At 37.0% G+C, this 21,961-nt stretch overlaps 2 protein-coding genes across 3 annotated transcripts; both read right to left on the bottom strand.

Moving 5' to 3' along the window:
• Positions 1–2,410: 2,410 nt before the first annotated feature.
• On the bottom strand, positions 2,411–9,181 carry LOC106178968 (uncharacterized). The gene is made up of 2 exons (XM_013562398.2): positions 8,880–9,181; positions 2,411–6,078 (listed from the first exon to the last, which is right to left on the bottom strand). The coding sequence occupies exon 2, from the start codon at positions 5,964–5,966 to the stop codon at positions 3,240–3,242; it is 2,727 nt and encodes a 908-aa protein (XP_013417852.2). The 5' UTR covers positions 5,967–6,078; positions 8,880–9,181; the 3' UTR covers positions 2,411–3,239.
• A 4,504-nt stretch (positions 9,182–13,685) lies between these two features.
• LOC106178988 (uncharacterized) lies at positions 13,686–20,040 on the bottom strand. 2 transcript variants are annotated; one of them, XM_087014256.1, is made up of 13 exons: positions 19,892–20,040; positions 18,532–18,666; positions 17,876–18,013; positions 17,419–17,571; positions 16,776–16,814; positions 16,416–16,550; positions 16,028–16,072; positions 15,702–15,845; positions 15,372–15,513; positions 15,018–15,115; positions 14,579–14,744; positions 14,183–14,271; positions 13,686–13,972 (listed from the first exon to the last, which is right to left on the bottom strand). In XM_087014256.1, exons 1-13 carry the CDS (start codon positions 19,971–19,973, stop codon positions 13,920–13,922), a joined length of 1,419 nt encoding a protein of 472 aa, XP_086870382.1. In that variant the 5' UTR covers positions 19,974–20,040; the 3' UTR covers positions 13,686–13,919. The 2 variants fall into 2 exon arrangements, with proteins under 2 accessions (XP_086870382.1, XP_086870383.1); XM_087014257.1 differs by lacking the exon at positions 16,028–16,072.
• Positions 20,041–21,961: the final 1,921 nt, after the last annotated feature.

The following is a 21,961-nucleotide window of genomic DNA, read 5'->3' as shown; positions in this document are numbered from 1 at the left end:
ACAGGGGTCATGGTGGTCCTCTGCTGTTTCCAGCATGGCAATGCTAGGTGTAGATGATGTACAAGGTGCGCATATAAAAAGGTCGTATGAAGCGTGCATTGCTTTCTGTCAAACTAAAAAGGTGGCTGAAGCACAGAAATGCGTAAACTGTAGGCAAGAAACAGCTATTTGGACGGAGAATCAAGCAATTAAATATTTTCTTTCTCAGTTTAAATACGATGCGCTTTACAACTAGACTTCACCTAAGCGTCCGAGCCTTGGCTGCACTTTCAATAGTGATGACGAACTAAAGCTACGGAGTTCTTTTAAATGCTTCCGATAATAAAGAGACTCGTTATTTTTTTATATATAAAATCAAAATAGCCAGTAGACTCGTACACAGCTTTCAAGAGTGTGGACAGGTGCGCAGGCCTACGTCTTCACAATTTTGTACATGTTGTATGCAAGCTGTGGCGATATCACCTCATGTACCGGCAGTGTCAATTCATTACGATTTTTATGTCTTGTTTGAAGGATATCTTAAGAGATTTTTAAAGTGATAAAATGAAAAGATTTCCTGCATTATTTGACTCGTAACTACTGTGTATACAGGTAAAACTGACACGCAGATCGTTCGTCGGTGAACTGATTAAATCGTTTGGTACCTGATAAGGCATCGGGTGTTACTTGTTCAATTGTTCGGTAAGGCGGGCGGCCACAACTACGACCTTTCCTCTGTAATTAAAACCTTTTAAGTGTTAAATAGGTGAGACAGGAATTCTCGACTCTTTCCCAGACGATAATTAAAGTTTACCGTGTCTTACTCTAGTATATGCACAAAATTTACGACAGGTAAAAAATGTCAGCCTTTCGGTCTGACAAGTATGAAAATTTTGTCAATCTGAAACAAAAACAAAATTACAGCAAGAGCCCAAATTATTTGATTTTTAAATGTTTTTATGCGTATTTTCATCGTTTTCAATCACAGACAATTAAAACATTCAAATAAAGTGTTTCCCACACATTTCATACTTTTCAACTATCTAAGACAGTTAAATATACGTAGGCCTACTTTAATACTAAGCATATTTGTATTACTTTACAAATACGTTGTTGGATTATGTTTATTATCCATTTTGTCTTTACCATACATTTATTATGTACATGTAGCTTACAGAAAGGCTTTTCTGCATTTTTTGTAAAAATATGCCCATTGAATTTTCCAATTCTCTTGTCATTGAGTTCAGAAATAAATAACTTTTTATTTCGCCGATAACGCGTTCAACAAGAGCCGATGTACTTTCTTCTTCGTATGTCTCTGTTGATCTTGATAATATAAGCCCCGTTTGTACAAATCAGTAATACGTATACGGGACTGAATACATAATAATAAAAATTTTATTAACGTCTCACGTTAAAAAAAATAGAACCCACCCTGCTAAGGGTTATTAGAGACTAAAACCTGTGATGGGCCTACACCATTTAAAATGATCACTTATCAATAAAACACACACAAAAAGGATATTACATACAAAACTTTTCAAACCTTCTCTTTGTTGTTACACAAAAAGTCGTGAAAGTTCTTGAATTTTTTGTAAGTAGAATCCCCGTGTAAAACTTCAAAGCTTTTACTTTCTTTTTCCATAATCTCATGCTTGAAGTCTTTTCTTAATTTTTAGGCCCCGACCTATTCTTCAATTTTTTCTTCAAATCTTTACAATTTTTTTTTTACCCCGAGTTCTATTTGCCGATAGTTCGTTTTATCCGTTGTTTAACTAAGCATTTCTGTTTTTTATTAAAGCACCGTTGATCTCCTAATATTATAGTTTTTCTTCCCGCCTTCGAAATGTTCAGCGCAAACGCGGTGCCCTGCTTTTGATCCAAACTTGCTATATTTTCCTTTCTTTCTACCATATTATTCATTCTAACGGGTTTGTTGGGAACTTATTAAACCTCATGTGTCGATCTCGCTTACTGTTATTGTAGTAGCAGGACAAAAAGCACGTAAACCCAGCCATGGTTTTAAGTACCGCTGTAAGTGTTTCGACGTAGCAGGGCTCCCCTACCCACAATGCAATTTCCATTTCCGGAAAAAGATGAAAAAGCGCTCTTCCTCCAGGGGCGACTCCCGTTGGCACTGCTCTGGCATTTAGGCATACTATCAAATGTTTGTACTCCGAAAAGTCGACTATACTGGGAACGGTATCATTTCTGAGTTTTCTCCTTACTTTTCCGCCACACAATTCTGCTCGACAAGGCTAAGATATATTATCTTTTAACCATCAGATTTTATTCATCTATTTGACTTTTGAAAACTGATTTTGCAGCAATTGTATTTATTTATTTGCTTAGTAATTTTATCAAATAGTTTTATCTAGATAATTATTGATTTGTAACAGACGACAGTAAGGGGAGAAAGCACATTTTATTAAAAGTAAGGCCAATGCAATGGACATTACGTAACAAACAATTAAAGGCCCTCTTCTAAAATAATAATAATAATAATAATAATAATAATAATAATAATAAAAAAGATTGGAGAGAAAAACAAAGACTTATGATCATTCAGTACTTTATTCATTATATACATTTTTTGGTTTAGTAACACCAATAATTAAAAACTACATGGATTAAGATACATAAACGGTATACTGTAAAATAACAGAGCACGGCACACACACTATTGTCGGGCGCAGAAGTCCATTATCCATGTTACGCAATTGGATTTGGCACTTTTTAAATGAATTTACATTTGTTCTACATTGTTAGACTATGTAGCATTGGTCAGGTTTCACCAACAACCGCTGTGTTAAAATGTTTATGTTGCGTTAAGCTTTCAAAGCTTAGTTGGCAAAAAAGGTCAAACATATGACTGGTAATAGTAAATGCACATATCGGTATACTAACACTCGACTGCGGTCGATATGATGATGATACTAGTGCTGTCATTCATGTACATATTTACGGAATACGTGTACACGGAGAAATACATGAGATATCACCGGAAATGTAAAATAAAATGTTATAAGGTATAAATATCCATATAGAGCTGTATACAAAAATATCCCCCCCCCCAGTACAAAGAGCAATTGTTCAGTTTTAAAAGAAAGTACCTGTATGTTATCTCAATTAAAAGATTAATAATAATAATAATAATAATAATAATAATAATAATAATAATAATCATCATCATCATAAACATCATTTTCTGTAGAGCTTAAAACTGATAGAAAAACAGCATATTTTGAGCAATGTTACATTTAAAGCCGACTTAAACTTGTGTCTTGTTTTAGTGAGAATTTCAAGGAATTGCTCTCCGATGGAGTGGGAGATTTTGGTGTCGGCGGAAGCTTATTACTTGAGCTAAGTGTCAAAGTGCGCGTGCTCGACCTAGTTATTATCTTCCGGTCTCGAAGATCCCGCCACACCCGCCTTGAGCAGACGACGGCTATGAATATAAATAAGCCGTCCAAAGTTGTTAAAATAACGAAGATAAAGTTCAACGCGATGACACCGAGTCCTCCGGAAAGGAAGCCAAATAGCCACGTTGTTCCCATCAGAGCAAAAAGTCTCACATAAATAAGAAAAGTGTGTTTGTTTCTTTTTGCCTTCAGTTTTCCCGCCTCAGAAATGGCGATGTGTATTGACCTTGCGATCATGGCAAAAAGAACGATATTCACAATAAGAATAACTCCGATAGGGGCCACGAGAAACAAGACAAGCGGGTAGATATTGCTAATGTAACAGGCAGGCCCCGAGTAATGCGGTTGAAACTGAGAATCTATGTCGACGTAGTCCAAAACCAGACAAAGAGCAACAATTCCGCCTGGCAATAATGTTGCATAGCAGACATACCCAAAGATAGTTTTGTTGGATTCTGCCGAGATTTGTAACGATGACGTACGCCTAAAGGTCTTCCACAAATCAATAGCAATGACGTTCATCCAGAAAAATGAGGCCAGTAGGCTCCAGTGGAATAACGCAGCCACCGCGATGCACGCGCTGACGTCGCCACTTAAACTGGCAAATGGTCGAGCTAGGAAGAAAACTTTCCACAATACTAGAGAGAGACAGAGAGATAGTTGAAGTTTTCCTGGGAAAGTTTGAAATAATGCAACAAACGGCTGTAGTGCAATTCGTATGAGTAAACAGACGAGAGAAATGGCAATGCAGACGATCGTCAGAATTCCTAGTGCTTCCTTTGAATCGTCTCCTCTTAGGTTATCCTGTGAATTTGAACCGACCGTGAAATTGAGCAAATTTCGACAGACTAGAATAGATCCATTATTATCGTACAATACATCGGATTCATTTACAATCGTCATTGAAGGCAGCAGTATAATATTCCCATTTTCGGTCGTGTCGTAGCTATCGAAACGTACGCGTTCACAATCAGTTTCGGCAATGTGCAACACCTGGTCACTTGTGTTGGTGACATTCATCATATCACCTAATTCATAAGGATCATGATAGAGCGACAACGAAATTGTTGAGTTAACTAATGTCACAAATTGTCCAAGAACAGATCTAAATCTTTCAGTTCGCGTCACATTGATCCATTCTTCCTTAATTTCATCGGCTTCAACGGTTTTGTTAAATTGCAATTTAAAGTCATTATGAATCAGGAAGGATTCTTTCTGTTTGCGAGCAGCCCCGAAAGTGACGAAACCATATACTGCCTCCCCATACATTTCACCTATTAAATTCGTGAGTATCTGTCCATAATTCTTTAGCTGAAAATCGTCCGTTATAAATATCGAAAGCGGATCGCTCGTTGCTTTCGGTTCCCACAGTGTATTCACATGCACGTCGTAGACTAAGACACCAAGGACGCATGCGCCATCCTTAAGAATATAATCCTTTCGGCATTGGGATGGGATACATGATGACGTCACCTCGTCCAACGTACACATTGTGACGTCGTCATCTCTGCCTGAGCCGACTCCGACTTGAACTTCTGCATCTTGAGTAAAATCCATGACTATTGAGAACGAGAAAGAACCGAGTGAGGGCCTGTTGTTGCTTCCAGAGATTTCTACATCAGTACTTCCGGATACAACAGAATGTATTGGGGGTATGAAAGGGAACAAAATTTTTGCAGGGCAGGTCATGTCTGTCACGTTTTTACCATGGCAAATAGCGCAGTATTCATTTTGGTACTCCTTCCCCTGCACATCGACGACATTTTTGTACTTTTTGCACGCCTCTTGTATCTGTGTCGTACACGTGTTATTTGGGGGACATCTGTTCTCTGTTCCCCCAGCCTGACAATGTCTCTTAGTCACATCCGGTGGAAAATGCAGTTTAAAATAACACGATCGCTGTTTCAATATCTCTAAGGGATCTGTGATGTTTTTAAGAACTTCAAGTTCTTTTGAACATTCGTAAGACGCATTCCAGAATCGGTAGTCTGTGACGTCATTACACTTGGCACAGAAAATGTTGGTGTAGTGCAGTTGGTTTGTGACGTCAGTGACGGGGATCTTATTCGATAAGGTAGTGCTGTGTGAGAGACACTTTGCCTCCATGTCAGTGCCTTGCCAATGCGGCAAACAGCCCTCACCCAGAAATAACACAAATTCATCTTGTGAAGTTTCAACACAAATGGGCACCGCGGAAATGACCGGCATGATTCTGATCACGCGGGAGTTGGACTGACAGATGCTGTCGTAGTCGTAGCAACAGTCACCATATGTTTTGCACACTTCGTCACAAGAGCAGTCTTCTCCCTGTGATGCAACCGCCCCGCATCGTCTCTGACAGGAGTACGACCGGTCGCATTTTAGGGCATTTGTCATGACGATGTTCTTTTGCAAGGCACCGCTACAAACGTCCGTGGCGTTGTAAAATTCAACAGGATCCCCCAAATTTGGCGGAGGCGGAGGAAGTAAATCCCATGAATTCAAGGAGGAAACTAACTTCCATGAAATGCATAACGGAATGAGAAAATACAACGAATTCATTTTGCCGAGGTAACTGGTGTGCATCTGTTGTGGCGGTTTTCGAAATTGCGACAGTTGAGACGGTTGTGCAGTATATCAGTTGTGCTGCATTGCAGTATGTTGTGGTTTCACTTTTGTCATTGATTCATCTCAGTGCCTGAAAAGAACAAAATGTGCTGTGAGAAAACCTGCTCATAAACAACGTATTTAATATATATACATAATTAAATGCAAATACAAAACAAAATACATAACAACCGATAAAAGAAAGGAATAAAATAGGACTAAAAAATCAGAGGACCATTTTTTCTCTCACATCAGTATGTGGACGGAATTAGGCGAAACGCCTACATCTTGCTTAATATACCACATCATCTTAACCCCATTCATTAAAATTTCGATTAAAATCTCCATAATGGGGTATTTTGCGACAATGATTCGCCCACTTAATATGCTCTCTAAAGCACTACGGAATGACTCATGTTAGATTGCTCGAAGCATGTTGCTGTTACGGTAACTTACATAGTTTAAGTCACGTATTCATCACTAGACCATATCGTTATAACTCAGCGACTTTGTTTTTGAAGTTTACAGTCTTAAAAATGCTGCAGTTGCCAACTGCAGCTGGTATATGCTTTGGCGTTCACTTGATTTCATTGTCAGTCTTTAATATTTACTACAACAGCAGCATGCACACTTTGAGGTCGTCACATTTTGAGAAATACTACTTACAGTAAATCTGTAATAAATCAACGCCCAAGTGTCCAAATGCAATTTAAAATGAAATATTTTCCGTAGACTCACTCAAATACCGCATAAATCACACTGTACTCAATTTCTTCTTTTTTCCCCTTTTTTTGACATTGTCATTTTTTTTTCTTTTAGCCTACCACGCCCGTGTTTTATGCAGACATTTATGACTTGCCTTTGTCAGACCAATATTTTTGCCCTGCGGTTAGATTTTGTTCGATTAACATTTCACACATATCAATGAGGACTGACGGCATTTCTATTAGTATGCATGTTCCTAATAGCCCACTTTTATACGCCATAAGCACTGTAATTATAATTGCAAACGGTAAATTACGATTACGAGAAGCATTCCTGAGGTTTCTTAAAATGATCTAAGCGGTACATAATCGAGACGCACCTGATGTACTTTGTGGGACGTGTATCTGCGACATGCTAACAGTTTATAATTTTATTACATCTGCACCGTACTCTAAGCTGACGTTTTTTTTCTTAATTTCACGATTCCTCAGTATTACTCAATTTGTATGGTATACTAGAAAATAAGATGATATTAGTCTGTAAATTTATGTAACTAAAAATCGGGTTTTTCATCTTGTAATCACAGTCATCATTCTGCGTTGTGATCTTTAAACTAATGATGTTAGTATCTAAATATTATATTATTTAGAAATACTGTCGTAGCAATGAAAGTAATGCTGTACACGACAACTCATCGTTAGCCTTAAGTTAGTTTATCAGACACCATTTTTTAAGCTGAATGGCGGCATTGCGAGGTTTTAATGGAGTTAAATGTTCAGATATCTTTATTAAAATCCCCGAGATCTTAATTTAAATAAAATAATACATGTTATGCCTGGTAATCATGTATCTAATTATCTGTCATGTAACACATGAGTTAGTAATTATCTTCACAGTGTGAATAAAACTCATATAAGATTAAAGAATGAGCATAGATTTTTTCATTACACGATGATGATGGTGGACACATTTTATAAGTAGAGCTATCTATTTTATAAATGAATCTATTCCACAATCCCCTTTTCATATTTCATTACCGGCATCGACTTAGTTGAATCCTTTTTTGTCACAGCTGTGATATCGGTTTCTCTAAGGTCCTCTTAAGATCAATTTACTTAAAGGCGATCGATAAAACCTACACCATTGCACCTTGACAACGTAAGACCCTGTCCAGTATGTAAGAGAATCACCTAAACGCACCCCCTCCTCGCACTCGACACGGGTAATTAATCAACATACACCCAAACAGAGGGCAACGAAATTGTGAAAGCGAATTAAAAAAATGTCGCAATAACATTAACTGACACGAGCCTTATCCGCTTTAACGTCAAATTCCGTGATTTTTAATACAGTTTTGATCCTGAGTTAAGTCGGCCAGCCGTCTTAAAAACGGATGTAGATGTACAGTAAAGGGATGTTGCCAAAGACCACAACTAATTTTTTTGATAAAAAAAGCTGTGTAATGAAAAAAAAAAAAAAAAAAAAACACAAATTCATATATAAAGTATATAAAAAGAAAAAAATTAAATTTCTTTTGATCCTGGAGCTGTTTACGTTTAGTGTTTTTAAAGGCTCCATTTGTTTTGTGGTAGATTTCTAAGTGTTATGGAAAGCTCCCTCTCCCACTCAATCATACCATAAATGATTTAATTTTGGACGGCCCATTTTGAAATCCCAACATTCTTATGGATCCTGAGATTGTCTGATGCTGCCAAGCTTATCAAACTTTTTCAAAAACACAGGCTCATGTCTGACCTTAGGACCTCTCAATGACCAGATAAGAGTATGTTGTTACTGTGTAGCGCTAAACTGGGTATGTAAAATTAGTTTATTGTCGTTTCTACACTTAGAAGGGAGGGGGTGTCTTCAGACATTTACCCAGCAGACCTTAGCTAGCAGTGACATCTTGTAAATATAAGTAGTATGACATAGCCTTACTGGTAGTGTCATTTGTAATTCACATTGTAGTTTGACAATAGGGGGCTAGCCTAGAAAGGCAATGAATATTAACGCATTTTTAAATGCGTTAATATTCATTGCCTTTAAAATGGCCAATCAATTATTATTTTTTTTATTAAATATGTATAAATAAATAATAATAACTGCCTTTAAACCTTCCACCGACGTCCTGTAAAACAGTCCGTTAATGTTTCAGAACGTGGGTGACAGCTTTGCTAGAGAACTTACCAACAAACGGTCACCATTCATGCGTCCTTCTTTAATATGTTTTCATATCCGCTTCATATGTATCTATACTCCCGTTTTACATTAACATGGTCACTTGATCCACTGTGGTTTTGTCTAGATTATAAACTTCAACTATGTCAGAAAGTCCTGGCTCTTCTTTTCTTGTGATTTTTTCCTGTGCGGTTATAAAATCCCTTGGCCCATATGTGCCTGTGCAATCTTCAATGCTCTTCTTTGATAGAAAAAAATACTCTCTGTCATAAGTCACTGGTGAATGTCACCTTTGAGTTTATTTCCTCCTTTTTGGTTAACCTATTGCGCACCCATGCGGGTTAATACGTCCGGCGCACACGGCGAGATATCAGCTGAACCACTGGACCTTTAGGGTTTCGGGCCATTAGCTTTGTTGATTCTTGACCTTGGGTACAAATTAAAATTTATATGTTACCCCCTTTCTTTCACGTCCAGAAATGCGAGCACAAAGCTTTTACTGCGTCCACGCAACCCTGGAAGCTGAGCACGTGCTTTGTCGTGTGTGTCGGGCCATGACTTGGCCTGTCATTTAATTTGCATTATTTTCCCATTTAATATAGGTCAACCGCATATCTTTTTTGAATCACTCTTACTCATGCTATAAGTTAGCTTCTGTCTCCACTCCTATTTTAGTGTGTGACTACGCGTTTATGGTGTAGAAATATAAGGACGCTGCATTCGTCGAGAGCTGGTACGGGCTTGGACCCAGTGATACACTATAGTCCCATGTAGGGCCTACTGTGTAACACATCAATAAACACCAGATGTCCCCCAGTGAAATATTATCACCTTACATATACCCTTAGGTTCACTCAAAGTTTAGTTGGAAACTGACGTTCTCAAATCTGCCAGTCAACGTATGCTAGTATACAAATACAGTAAGAAACAGGGTTTTGCGGAGGATGGGGGGGGGGGGGGGGGTCGAGGAAAGGGGTGTGGGGAGATGATAATTGTGTTTTGCTACGGTTACCAGAGATTTTTTTACTGATATAGGTAAGCCATAGTGATGAAAAAATGCTTGTCATGTTTCGCTTCTATCCTTCTATCATTTTAACTTGTTTCCTTTTGTTTCTTTTTTAAGACGCAGAAGGGAGAACTTTCGAAGTCAGGTGGGGCTTACGTGTCCCCTGGATACCCACCCCCTGCCCCCACCCCCGCCGCCCTTCTGCCCGTTGCACGATACATGTACTCTCTGGCAACAGGGTGCGCTAGTAGTCTGTCACAAAATTATTGGTACTTCAATTTTTATGCTATTTTAGAATCCCCAGATATTAGAGGGCACACGATATGCAGGGTATACACAGTGGCAGCTACTATAGCGACGCTGGTATCTTTGTTTAGAGGAACTGAGAAAAAGACAAGTGCCGAGTAATTGGACAGATAAGGATGGCAGCTTGATTAAGAAATCAAAGCGCATTCCACTGCCCTTTTTATCTTATCATGGCAGTTGGAGATACACACGTGGTTAAAGAATGTCCAAACACAAGGGCAGTTTTTTCGTTCTAAAAATTGGTCTTAAATTGTAAACGTCAAATTTAGTCTACTTCAGTTCAAGGTTTACTTACAGTACTGGCTAGTCTACAAAGCTTAAGTAAGTAATGGTCTTAGTTATAAGCTAAGTTTCTTCTGTTCTTGGACATAACGTCATTATATCCAAGTTCTGATATAGAACCTGTAAAGCAGGCGCAGGGTTCCATTTTATTGTACTCCTACCGATTTATTGCGTGTCAAAGTGAACAGAATATCTGATATAAAACTTCAAGCTAGTTTCCTGGCTCTTTTGTGAAACAACCCCTATTGACAACATTTTTTTATCTACAATGATACAAAGCAGTGACGGATTGAGGGGGTGGGGGTGGGGGTGGGTGTGGGGAGGGGGGATGGTGTTAGGGGGCCTCTAAAATGCCAAATATTTTCGGGCCCTTCACCAGATCCTGAACCCTGAAGAAGGGGGGGGGGAGGAGGGTCGGGTACGCATCCACGACACCCCTTCAAATAATCCTGGATCCGCCCCTGCAAAGTGACTTCTGAATAAAAGAACTCACACTCTTAAGAATTCATAAGAAAAAAAATGTGCCCCTGTTTTCTTTGATTTTGTTCAATCAGGCTAGTCTAAACAGAGGCCTTAGTTTTATTTCCTTACAGCGTTTTCAACAAATTAAACCCATTTTATGGTCAGCTTTAGGCTGATTTATGGCAATGCATTATTGCCGTGTGGCGCAGTCGTTAAGCGCGTACAGATAGAATCTAATCACAAAATTTGATGTTACTGTACACGTTCAGCCCGAGTTATCCCAATTCGTGTGCACCTTTAACTTGTAAACAACTATTTATATTTATAGTTACTTCCGTGTGAGATAGAAAGTTCAAAATGATGACGCACAATGTACAGTAAAAACACTTTAATGGCACTTCATTCGTCTGGCAAATCATAGTTTACATTTTGCAGCGCACGTTATCTATATTTTCTCAAAGCGAAATACCAACTGAAAAAACAAATATTTACAACAGTGTTCCTCTTAAGATCCGCTGGGGTTGGCGTGACTTCGATTATTAACCGCAGAGACTAAGATAAAGCAGAGGCTTTCATATGAAGAATCTAGCCACTAAAATATCTAGATACATAATTGGAATTGTTCACGCACCCTTTTCTCGTAGCAGCCGTAACGCTCCTGAGTGAGAGAAAAAAAAAATGCTGCGCTGCGTCTTTTTCTCACTAAGATACATGTACGAAAAGTGATCTTACACGATATATAAAGTAACAAATTAACGTGACTCACACAATTGTTTTATTGTTTTATTTTTTGCCGAGTACGTTTACCTAGTGAAAGAAACGTACGGGTGTTTTGTCTTCAGTCTGCCCAAATGCAGATCCGAGGTACATGTACATCAGGCGACTACCAACTTGTTATATTACAGACCAACCGAAGTACCAGCAACCAGAAGTACCACCAACTTGTTATATTACAGACCAACCGAAGTACCAGCAACCAGAAGTACCACCAACTTGTTATTTTACAGACAGACCGATCAAAGATAAACGCACTTATAATGTTTTAAAGAAGCCCTCACTCTTAAAAAGAGAGCCAAGTCTACAAGTCTAATAAAACATCCATCATATGTGTAATATTCTCAGTTACAATATAAGTATCTTTACGCCAACAGCTAAAGTCAAAGTTGGAGAAAGATATCCGAACCCACAGCGGAAATAAGTCCAATCTAAGCTTATGTTGTGAAAAAACTTTTACTATAACAGAGATGCAAAGTAACTTTGAAACAACCGAAAAGAAAACACGGCCCCTTCTGATAAATGTATAATGAAATAAATGACGAAGACCATCTCAAAACTAAAAAAAAAATTTCAAAAGATGAAAAGGAACGGTCAATATTACACGAAACGTTGGAGCCACTCATCAAAAATATACAGGGAAATCTCGTGTGTGGAACTAAGTGGAATATTTTGCTTCGTAAAAGTCTTCTTGCTTTTGATTTAGCATTAATCAGTGTTCACACTTACGTTTAAAATAAGGAATACAGCTCTGACTTCATTAGAAAGTGAACATAGAAGCTAGTTTACCATGTTCACATCTATATCAGTGTACCTTATCGCTTTAATGAGTGCATCATTTTAAGGAGGCTCTCTCAAGCAATTGTTCTTTGATATTTTACGTGTAGGACCAGACTGTAAATATCAAGACTTCATCTCCTTTTGATAACGGATTGTGAGTTGGAGGACTGCACTTAAATAAGCACTACATTTGATTGACTAGAAAGGTTGACTCATACGTAAGTGACGCAGGGCCGGTTTCACAAATTATCCCCTGTAACTTAAGAGTTAAAGTTGGTTTTATAGGGCAAATATAAGCCTAGGCATACAGCCTTCAGTCCACATTTTTTGGTACAAAAGTTAAGACCCATTTTCATGCTATGGCTCTTTTTATGAAACCGGCCCCTGTTATCAGACATTGCTTTTAAGGCGAGCAATATTTTCGCTGAACTGAGACCACAAATTATACTCATAGCGTCACTGCAATCATATCATAGCATGTGTCATGTTTATAACGTATTTACTATTGGTCAGTTATACATTTTATGGGATCTTCGAAGAAATTAAGATGAGTCTTTTATTTTATTAATAAGTATTGGAATTAAAAACCTGTCACTGCGTTTATTAATTATGATATATATAATAATCTCTTATCAGCGCTCCAATTACATTTGACTGATGTAATGAAATACCTCTCTCAGCTTCCCAAGATTCTCTTTTTTAAATAATTTTTGATTCATTTACACAAGGATTAAGATTACTTGCACCACAATTCTCTGTGTTTGTTTTTTGATGCAGGTGGGAAAAATATTTTATGTCAATTTTTTATGGCCTACAACGTTATTCTAAGAGCGTATCTACAAATATCTACTACATGACCTGCTAATGTAGACATTCAGAGAACGTAACTTCTTGTTACACAAGGCTTCGGGGCAATGGGACTTTAATGACACACATGGAAATGTCAATGATGAAAAAAAAAAAAAATTCACTAACGCACAGAACACGCACAAATACCGAGAAATTTTGAATTACGCTTGTTATCAAACTCGAGCTTTATCTTTGGTCCTAAGGGTAAACTTTTTTACGATTTAGAATAAAAAGTAGTATAGTTTTCCTTTGATGTTGGTATCGAGGAAAGTATACATGATGGCACTAAGGGTGATTAATGACGCTGGCGATGGCTATATGCCCAGACACAGTGTTTGCTAGTAAAATAAGAAAGAATTAAATCAGTCATTTAATGTCCCTGTTTAGTAAATAAGATCGGTTCAATTAATTTTGACCGTAATACCATTTGAGACACAAACACTACATTAAGAAGAAATTCTCGGCATACAAAACACGCTGTTTTTAAATCCACGTCCAAAATAGTAACAGAAATATTACATATTAACTTGTGATGGTGGGACACGAGGCGTTTGGATCAAGGTTGACGTCATAATTCTGATATGGACGACCTATTTGCCATAGTGTAGGCCCCAACCATCATTCTGTGACAAACTGTGAAAACCTACAAAATATAAGCAATATAAAAATGATAGGTATAATTCATTAACAATGCATTCCTCTACAGGCAGCCAGATAATCGCATTTATATTGTTTAAAAGATTAAAAGAGATTGATGTTGTAATATATATTTTGATTGTTTATTCAAGAACAGATGTGATAAAATAGTCGCTAAATCTGTAAACAATTTACTTTGTATGGACTGATTTCTTACCGTTGGGACATCTTTTAAAACCAGAGTTGGTTCCTGGTTTGTCCGTGACACGGCTAGGCAAACCAGTAGCAGAGCGCTTTCTAAAGCATCTTGAAGAAAGGAGAAAATGTTCTTTATTATTTTTAATTTGCCATAATATACAACAGTCAATTTTGCCCAGAAGTCACTGAGCAGAAATCAGATATGCCCTTTGTATTGACAGTCAATCGCTAGATAGATATATAGACAATCTGAATTCATGTAGGTTAGAAAATCAAAAGAAAGGAAAGAAAATAGGGAAACATCAAAAAATTATAGATAAGGTACAAATAAATATAACGTGTTAATTTATATCCAGTCATCCATAGTATTCATTACTTTATTTGATTCAACGTATTGACATTACTGATGCATTACCTTCGACTTCCAGAGACGTAGGAAAGACTCCAAAATTGGCACTCGGCAGTCTCGGCACAGAGTCTTTGACATTCTTCGTTACCTAATGAGTAACTCGCGTAATCTACGGGTACGCCCATAATGTCCAAATCATTGCCAGGGAAGTCTGTGTCTCTGAACTCACAGTCTGTAAAACATCCATTTACATTTTTACTATATTGTATGCTTCGAAAATTACAGATATGTGTATATTTATTTGTATATTCTATCAGATTGACATTTTCCAAGAATGGGCGCCATTTCTATTACAATCCAGATGTTAAATTAGAATGTTCCATGCAATTTAAGGAGTATTTCTGTTCTTTCGAAATTCGGACCCTGGATTCGTAAAGTGTGCTCAACTTAAGAAATTGAAAATACCGTCTAGAAAAAAAGGTAACAAAAAGAAGATATTGCCTACCGCCAGGGCATTTTTTGAATCCAGAATCCACGGACCAATTATTTTCTATGCGTCCCGGAAGTTCTGAATTTTGATTGCTTGAGCTCTTAGTCCAGCATCTGAGAATATAATCAACACAATTTGATTTATATCTCTTTGATCTAAACCGACTTAAAAAATAAGACAGTAAAAGATTAGAACAAACTCAAGCTTTATGGTGAAAAATATTGTCGTTACTTGACATCAAAAGTACATGTAGTTACACATGGATTTGACATTTATCAATTAAAACGACGAACTCATACATTCCAATATTGGCAAATAGTCCAAGTTACACGTGGGATTGGCAGTTATCAACTAAAATAACGAACTCACACATTCCAATAGTGGTGGTAAGTCCAATATTGGCAGCGACCGTCTGCAGAACAGTACTGTTGGCACATGGTTTCTGTGACGTTCTCAAACTTGTCCAAGTCGTCCCACTTGAGATCAATGTACCGCAACTTGCATGGCGGCTCTGAAATATAATAATAATAATAATAATAATAATAATAATAAAAATAATAATAATAATAATTTGGTTTTGGATATGGCAGACCTTGTTAATTAAGGAAAGCTACTGAAATCCCAACTCACTATTTTTCAGTAATCTTTATTTATTTATTGGTCATGTGGTTATCTATTGCTTTTTGTGTCTTTCAATACCTTGGACACTTGAAAGCTGACACCTCCGTCCGCTGGCGTACGAGGGACAAGCACAGTAGTAATCTGAGTAGCCGTACGAGTAGGTTCTACAGGTTCCCCCATTCAGACACGGATTTGATACACATGGGTCATATCGTGGTGTGGCTGGCGATATAAAAAAATGCGAAATATAATCAACATATAAACGATAAAATTAAAACGCTAGGTATCTCTCTACCTTTGCGTCATACACATTCTCTGATTATTATTTTTTTTTAAAGTAAATAAATAAATAAATAAATAAAAAATTTAAAAAATGAAAATAAAATGCGGTGATTTTAACTTACATTTGTAAAAAGACGCCACAGTTGTTGTCTTTTGACCATCGGGTCCTGTAAAAAATGTGTTGTAAATTGCAATCTGCAAATAATTAAGCTGGCCTCATTGAACTAGTCATATCCTTACTTAATTTGTTATTGAGATTTACAGGGGGGTGGGGGGTGGGTTGCAAACACGTGTCCACCGGCAATAAAAATTCTTTAAAAAAATGAGAGAGAGAGGGGGGTTTGTGTATGTTTGTGGCAGAGAAAGAAAGACAGAATCGGGACTATAGCCTACTGTAAATATTTAAAGGAAGTAGAAATCACTTATCTCGGCTTATACCGTACAGAGAGAGAGGGGGAAGAGAATTGGGGCTAAAGTAACTATATAAGTGGAATAGGGATATATTCATACCATAATAATATTCACAGTATTTCCCTGTGGTCGAAGGTTGACAAACACAGTATCCGTATCCGCTATCACTGTTATAACACGTGCCCCCATTCTGACACCAGATGGAGGCACAGTAGTTGGGATATTTGGTGGGTGCTGGATAAAAAAAACATGGGACTTAAGATTGTATCCGTTACTGCAGCAACTGTAGCAACTGTGAAAGAAAAAATTTTTCACGTTTGGGCCTACTATTACAAGTTTACGTTCATCAGTTTGGATGCTTGTTGTTCAAAACGAACATTTTTTACAAATGAAAAAGAAACCACATAAAACGATCCGTTAGAGTAGAGTAATCTATTGCATTGCTTAGATAAAACTTACCCGTACTCCAGGTCGTCGTCTCTGCGTAATTGACTGAGGCTTGAATATAATATAATATAATATAATATAATAAAATAAAATATAATATAATATAATATAATATAATATAATATAATATAATATAATATAATATAATATAATATAATATAATATAATTATGGAAATGGCGATTGTGCATATAAAATTTATAAATACTTTTCAAATTATGCAAACAACAGTGAAGTCCTTAACAATGCATGCTGCAATATACTCAAAAGTGAAGGTGAAAATACTGTCAGGACAAATAAATTATTATTTAAAAAATGAAAACAAAGAGACGAAAAAGTATGTATAAATGTGTTTATTTGGCTTAAAAATAAACAATTGCACAGGCGCAAATTAAGAAGTAACAAAGTCGTCCAGTGACGTCATCTAGTTTTTCCGTTTCTTATTATTATTATTATTATTATTATTATTATTATTATTATTATTATCGAAACAATATTTATTAATAAAGTATTTTTTTTAATTACTATTTCATAATTCTTTTTTATCATTTAGTGGTAGTAAAAGCAATTTTCCACTGTTTTCTTCTTATCATCATCATTATTATTATCACTATTTGGTAAGCCTATATCGGGAACACTTCACCTACTGTATCTACCTTTGTTTTCACACAATCTCCCGTTATAAGGTATCTGACATATGCAATAGGCATATCCCGAGTCTGTCACTTGACATGAGCCCCCGTTTTTACACTGAATACCGCCACAGATCGCCGGGGACAGCGTCGCCACTGTCGTCTCTTTGGGCTTGTCTATAGCAAAATGGGATCGAAGGAGTTTATTTGGGTAACATGTAAAAGAGCTTATTGAAACGTTTGAAATACTTGGTAGTGCCTGTAAGGAGGGGTGTTATTTAAATCACATTTTCAAGATCCGATCAGAAAGTTGACGATCGACCTCCTTGCCCTATTAATAACCCCCGCGATTTGTTTAGTGTTTATTCGATAAATGTATGTTAAAAAGGAAGGGGTAAATAGGGGCAATAACAATTTGATTTTTTAAGCAAAAGATAAAAACGGGTCTGAAGGGGAAATGAGTAGGAAAGGAGCTACATACCGATTTTATATTCGCAGTACTTTCCACTAGTGAATGGTTGGCACACGCAATACCAGAATCCGCTGTCACTGTTCATGCAGGACCCGCCATTTTGACAACGGATGCGTGCACAATAGTTCGGATACGTTGTCCTCCTGCCTGCGGATAAAAAAAGACTTGTTTAACTTCAAACTTATGCTGCCATGTTACCTCATTTACTAATATTACCTTATAATGGTCTACAGTTAGGTCTGTCGTAACGAGATTTTTTTCTACTTGCACAATATTGGCGCGTCGAAAGTAGTTTCGAACGACACTGTTGTCGATTCTGATAAATTTGTGAAATAAGTCCCTGTCCTTTCTCTGTGGTAAACAAACCCCTCTACATACAGTTGAAAATGATTGTTGGGAGTATTTTCACCAGCACTTGTGTTTACTATAAAAACCTTTGGTAGCCCTGAAACTACTGACACCGGTACACTTATTTTGAAAACAATGAAGTTGCTGTTGATACTGAAACGAAATTTTGAACATTCTAGACCCCCCAAAACAAATAGAATAAAAGAATATATAAAAGTAATAAATAAAAATAACATGATTCCTATTATATTTTAATGAACTCGTTTGCACTTCAATCGAAAACTTTTAATATTGGTAAAATATGCGCGTTCTCTTACTTGACGGAGTCGTGTTATACATGGAGTATTGACAGTTTGTACCGGTGTAACCGCCTTTACAGACACAGGTTGCATAACTTTCCCAACGCCGAACGCATGTCCCTCCGTTATAGCATGTTAACTTGGAGCATGGGTCTATAAAGGAATGAAATAATAGTTATTATTATAAAATAAAGCGTATGTTTTCAAAAGAATATCGTGATAGATGTTGTTCAAGTGCTGCTGTTTCAAATGTTACAAGTAAACTAGTCCCTTGACATAATTGACAGTGGCAGGCACATATGAGTGGCAGACATAAATGACTGGCAGGCACACTCGAATGATCTAGACACTCCTACTTCATTGGTCATCCCAAGCCCGTCCTTCTGATAACAGTGCCCCGATTTCTCAGGTCACCCTTGCCACTAGCTCCCTCTGCCCTTCGATCCCCGGGAGAAAGCCAGATGTTATACAGATAGCCTATATTTTGATCGTGAAGAGTGGTTCAGGATTTATTAGGATTGGTTGGGCAGGTTTAATAAATAAGTACTTCAGTCAAAAATATGACGTTAAATTTTAGACCAAAAAATAAGTTTATTTTGGCCCAAGACAAATCAGAAGCAGTCCACGTGTACACGATAAAACACAAAACAGAATTTTTTCAAAGCAGATCTAGAGATTGATGACAATGTGCGTTGATATTATTTTCATAATTGATATACATCAAATCATTTAAATATCAATGCTATTACTTTAAAAATGATCGAATGACGTAGTAGTTAAGAGAGATTACAGTGACGAGGAATAACGAAATGATAGCATAGATATGGCAATAAGCATTCGTTTTTACGGATGAAAAGTGAAATAATACCTCGGGGTATCGAAAGCGTTTGGAAGAGTGTTTCAATGGAACATTCCCCACCAAAAGTTCGCCTCCTTTACAATTCAACGTTTGAACAAATAATTAACTGCTTGGGTTTGAACTAGTAATCCTGCTTACTTTGAATCTGATAGGTTTGTATATTGTTTGTAGGTCGAAGTGAAAACACTTTAAGTGATGGCGAATTTTGGCGCTCACTGATTGGTGCAAAGGCAATCACGAGCGAATATTAGTGAGTTTACCACTTGGTCAAATCATCGATCCTTTCTGCATGAACCAGAAACGTAATCAGTAAGTCCTCAATGTGTGTTTATTATTTTCAATTATCTAAATAATTCGTGATCATGTTACAAAGCAGTTATCACATTTGTGTTTCAGTCACTTTTTAGCTAGGTTTAACATTCATCTGTGCTAAAACAACCATGCCAAAGTCAAAACTTGTATATATAGTTGCACGCAAGTCTCTTAGCAAAAAATTACACTGATATTTCCAAAACTTACCGCTAACTGTAGCATTTGGCTGTGACCAGCAGGACCCAATTCCAGCAAGCACTAAAACAGTGAGATACCAGTTCCTTGCCATCTTTATTACACAATAACTTGGTGACACTTCCTTGTGGTTATATACTGTGTATAAGGAATTATCGAGGTGCGTCTTTCTTATCACATCACTTGACATATGGAATAGTTTACACCTACCCTGAGAATCCAACCAAAGTTTTAAGTATTGGCATTAAAAGGGATTTGCAATTTGCAAATAACACCCTGTTCTGGTAATTTCGTCCATTTTTTATCTTTTAATTATTTCGTCAGCCTTTCGTTCGCCATCTTCTGCCAACCTTACTGCGGCTACAGCATTCAGTTGGTGTATTCTGTAGTACAGTCCTTGAGTACACATACACACCGAAATCTTGGGTGTTTTTACATTCTGTACCTTTAAAAGTTGGTGTTTATTAACGAAAATTAGACTTAATTTGTAAAACTATAAAAGTCAAGATGGTAATTAAGATAACATATTACAGCATTTTAGTAGTAATCAACATATCCGTCACATGAAGCAATCCTAGCGCCGTGGGTACAAGATATTGCGCAATATTTGAGACGTGCATTGAACTCTATCTATTAAACAATCCAGCTTATAGGCTGACATATGAACAGGCAAAATTTTCATAGGGTAAGCCCATGAAAGTGAAGAATAATACAGCAATTGCCACATTGTAGGCCTTGACACTCAGTACTAGACTGTCAATACGGGGACGAACTTGTTGGAAAAAATACAGGTATTATAAAAATATCCAGTGTGGCTGCTTTTGTAATTTGAGCTTTATTTTAGAGAGATCGATATATATGTTAAGATTTTTTTGCTTATTCTCTTATATAATGTGGATTAAATATTGCCATGTTATGAAATGAAGTTTTCGCACCAAACGTAAATCAGATAACGTTGCCAATTCGAGGAGGTGGCTACTTTTGGGGTGGTTTTTGGAAGTGAAAAATATCACTTTCAAATAGATTTCCCTCACCTGATCAGCTAACAATACCGTTTTAGAGTATGCTCGATCACAACAATAAATACAACAATCTGGTGCCAGTGAATTTACTTGCATGGTTTACATACTTTAGTAAAATTTATTCAGTAAAGAGTCAAAATATCTTTTTACAATGAAACATCGTAATTAGAGGCTCGTATTTCCTGTACAGACAATTTTAATCAAATGCTGGCAAAGATTGTGGATCCCACCCTAGTCGTAAGCCGTTCCATTGTTCATTATATTATCATATTTAATTACGAAGTCACTATCTCACAGCAATTTACTAATTAGCGATTATCGCTGTCAACCTTCAGCGTTAAAGTCAGGGGCAAATCCAGAGTTATTTTCTGACAGTCTTCCAAATTATCATTGTTGATCCATCCTCCATTTTTACCGTCTTCCGACAGAAAAAATTAGATACCCGTCAATGTAAACTTGAAAATCTCACCGTCTTCCGGAAGACCCAGTTCACGCCTTAATTTCGCCCCTGCTAAAGTTAGGGAGTGTAGTCAAGGGTGGTTAGCAAAGCGGCAAAAAGAGATTGTGCTCTACCAGTTGTTATTTATGTTATTGCAATAATATCAAGATAAGTGTTTCACATTAAAAAACGCAGAAAAACTGTGTTTGGGTCCTTCGGATCATTATTGTACGTTTGAAAATAATACGTTTGCTTTAATGCTGTTATCAAGAGAAGTGCGCTGCGACGCTCAAGGCCGCGGCTGAGTCAGAGGGTGGCTATAGGTATATGACCAGATGCATTACAGACACATAGATAATATACTGAGCAGAATTTGTCGGCATATTAAACATGTTGTTTTGATCTTCACGTTCAAAATGGTTATAGAAATGTTACATATCCGTTTGTGCTGCTGCCATTTGGGATTCAAGACGTCGGGATCAGTGAATGACGTCATACTTCTGATATGGGCGACCTATTTGCCAATTAGTGGACCAGATCCGTTCTGGGACAAAACTTGAAAACCTACGAAATGAAAAGTAATAATAGAAAATGTTTTATAATTATACATAGTTAGCATTT

Source organism: Lingula anatina, chromosome 5, assembly GCF_051362555.1.
Source record: "Lingula anatina isolate TDL-2025a chromosome 5, LinAna3.0, whole genome shotgun sequence".
Classification (NCBI taxonomy): domain Eukaryota; kingdom Metazoa; phylum Brachiopoda; class Lingulata; order Lingulida; family Lingulidae; genus Lingula; species Lingula anatina.
Note: the sequence above shows the minus strand (reverse complement) of the source record. Positions and strands in the feature narration are given on the sequence as shown.

Excerpts from the sequence above, each read along its gene's own strand:
- LOC106178968 (XM_013562398.2), bottom strand. The coding sequence starts at position 5,966 with ATGCACACCAGTTACCTCGGCAAAATGAATTCGTTGTATTTTCTCATT.
- LOC106178988 (XM_087014256.1), bottom strand. The coding sequence starts at position 19,973 with ATGGCAAGGAACTGGTATCTCACTGTTTTAGTGCTTGCTGGAATTGGG. Across the intron at positions 16,073-16,415 it reads ATACTGTGAATATTATTATG|GACCCGATGGTCAAAAGACA; the intron begins GTATGAATATAT and ends CATTTTTTACAG. Across the intron at positions 15,116-15,371 it reads TACCACCACTATTGGAATGT|ATGCTGGACTAAGAGCTCAA; the intron begins GTGAGTTCGTTA and ends TTATATTCTCAG.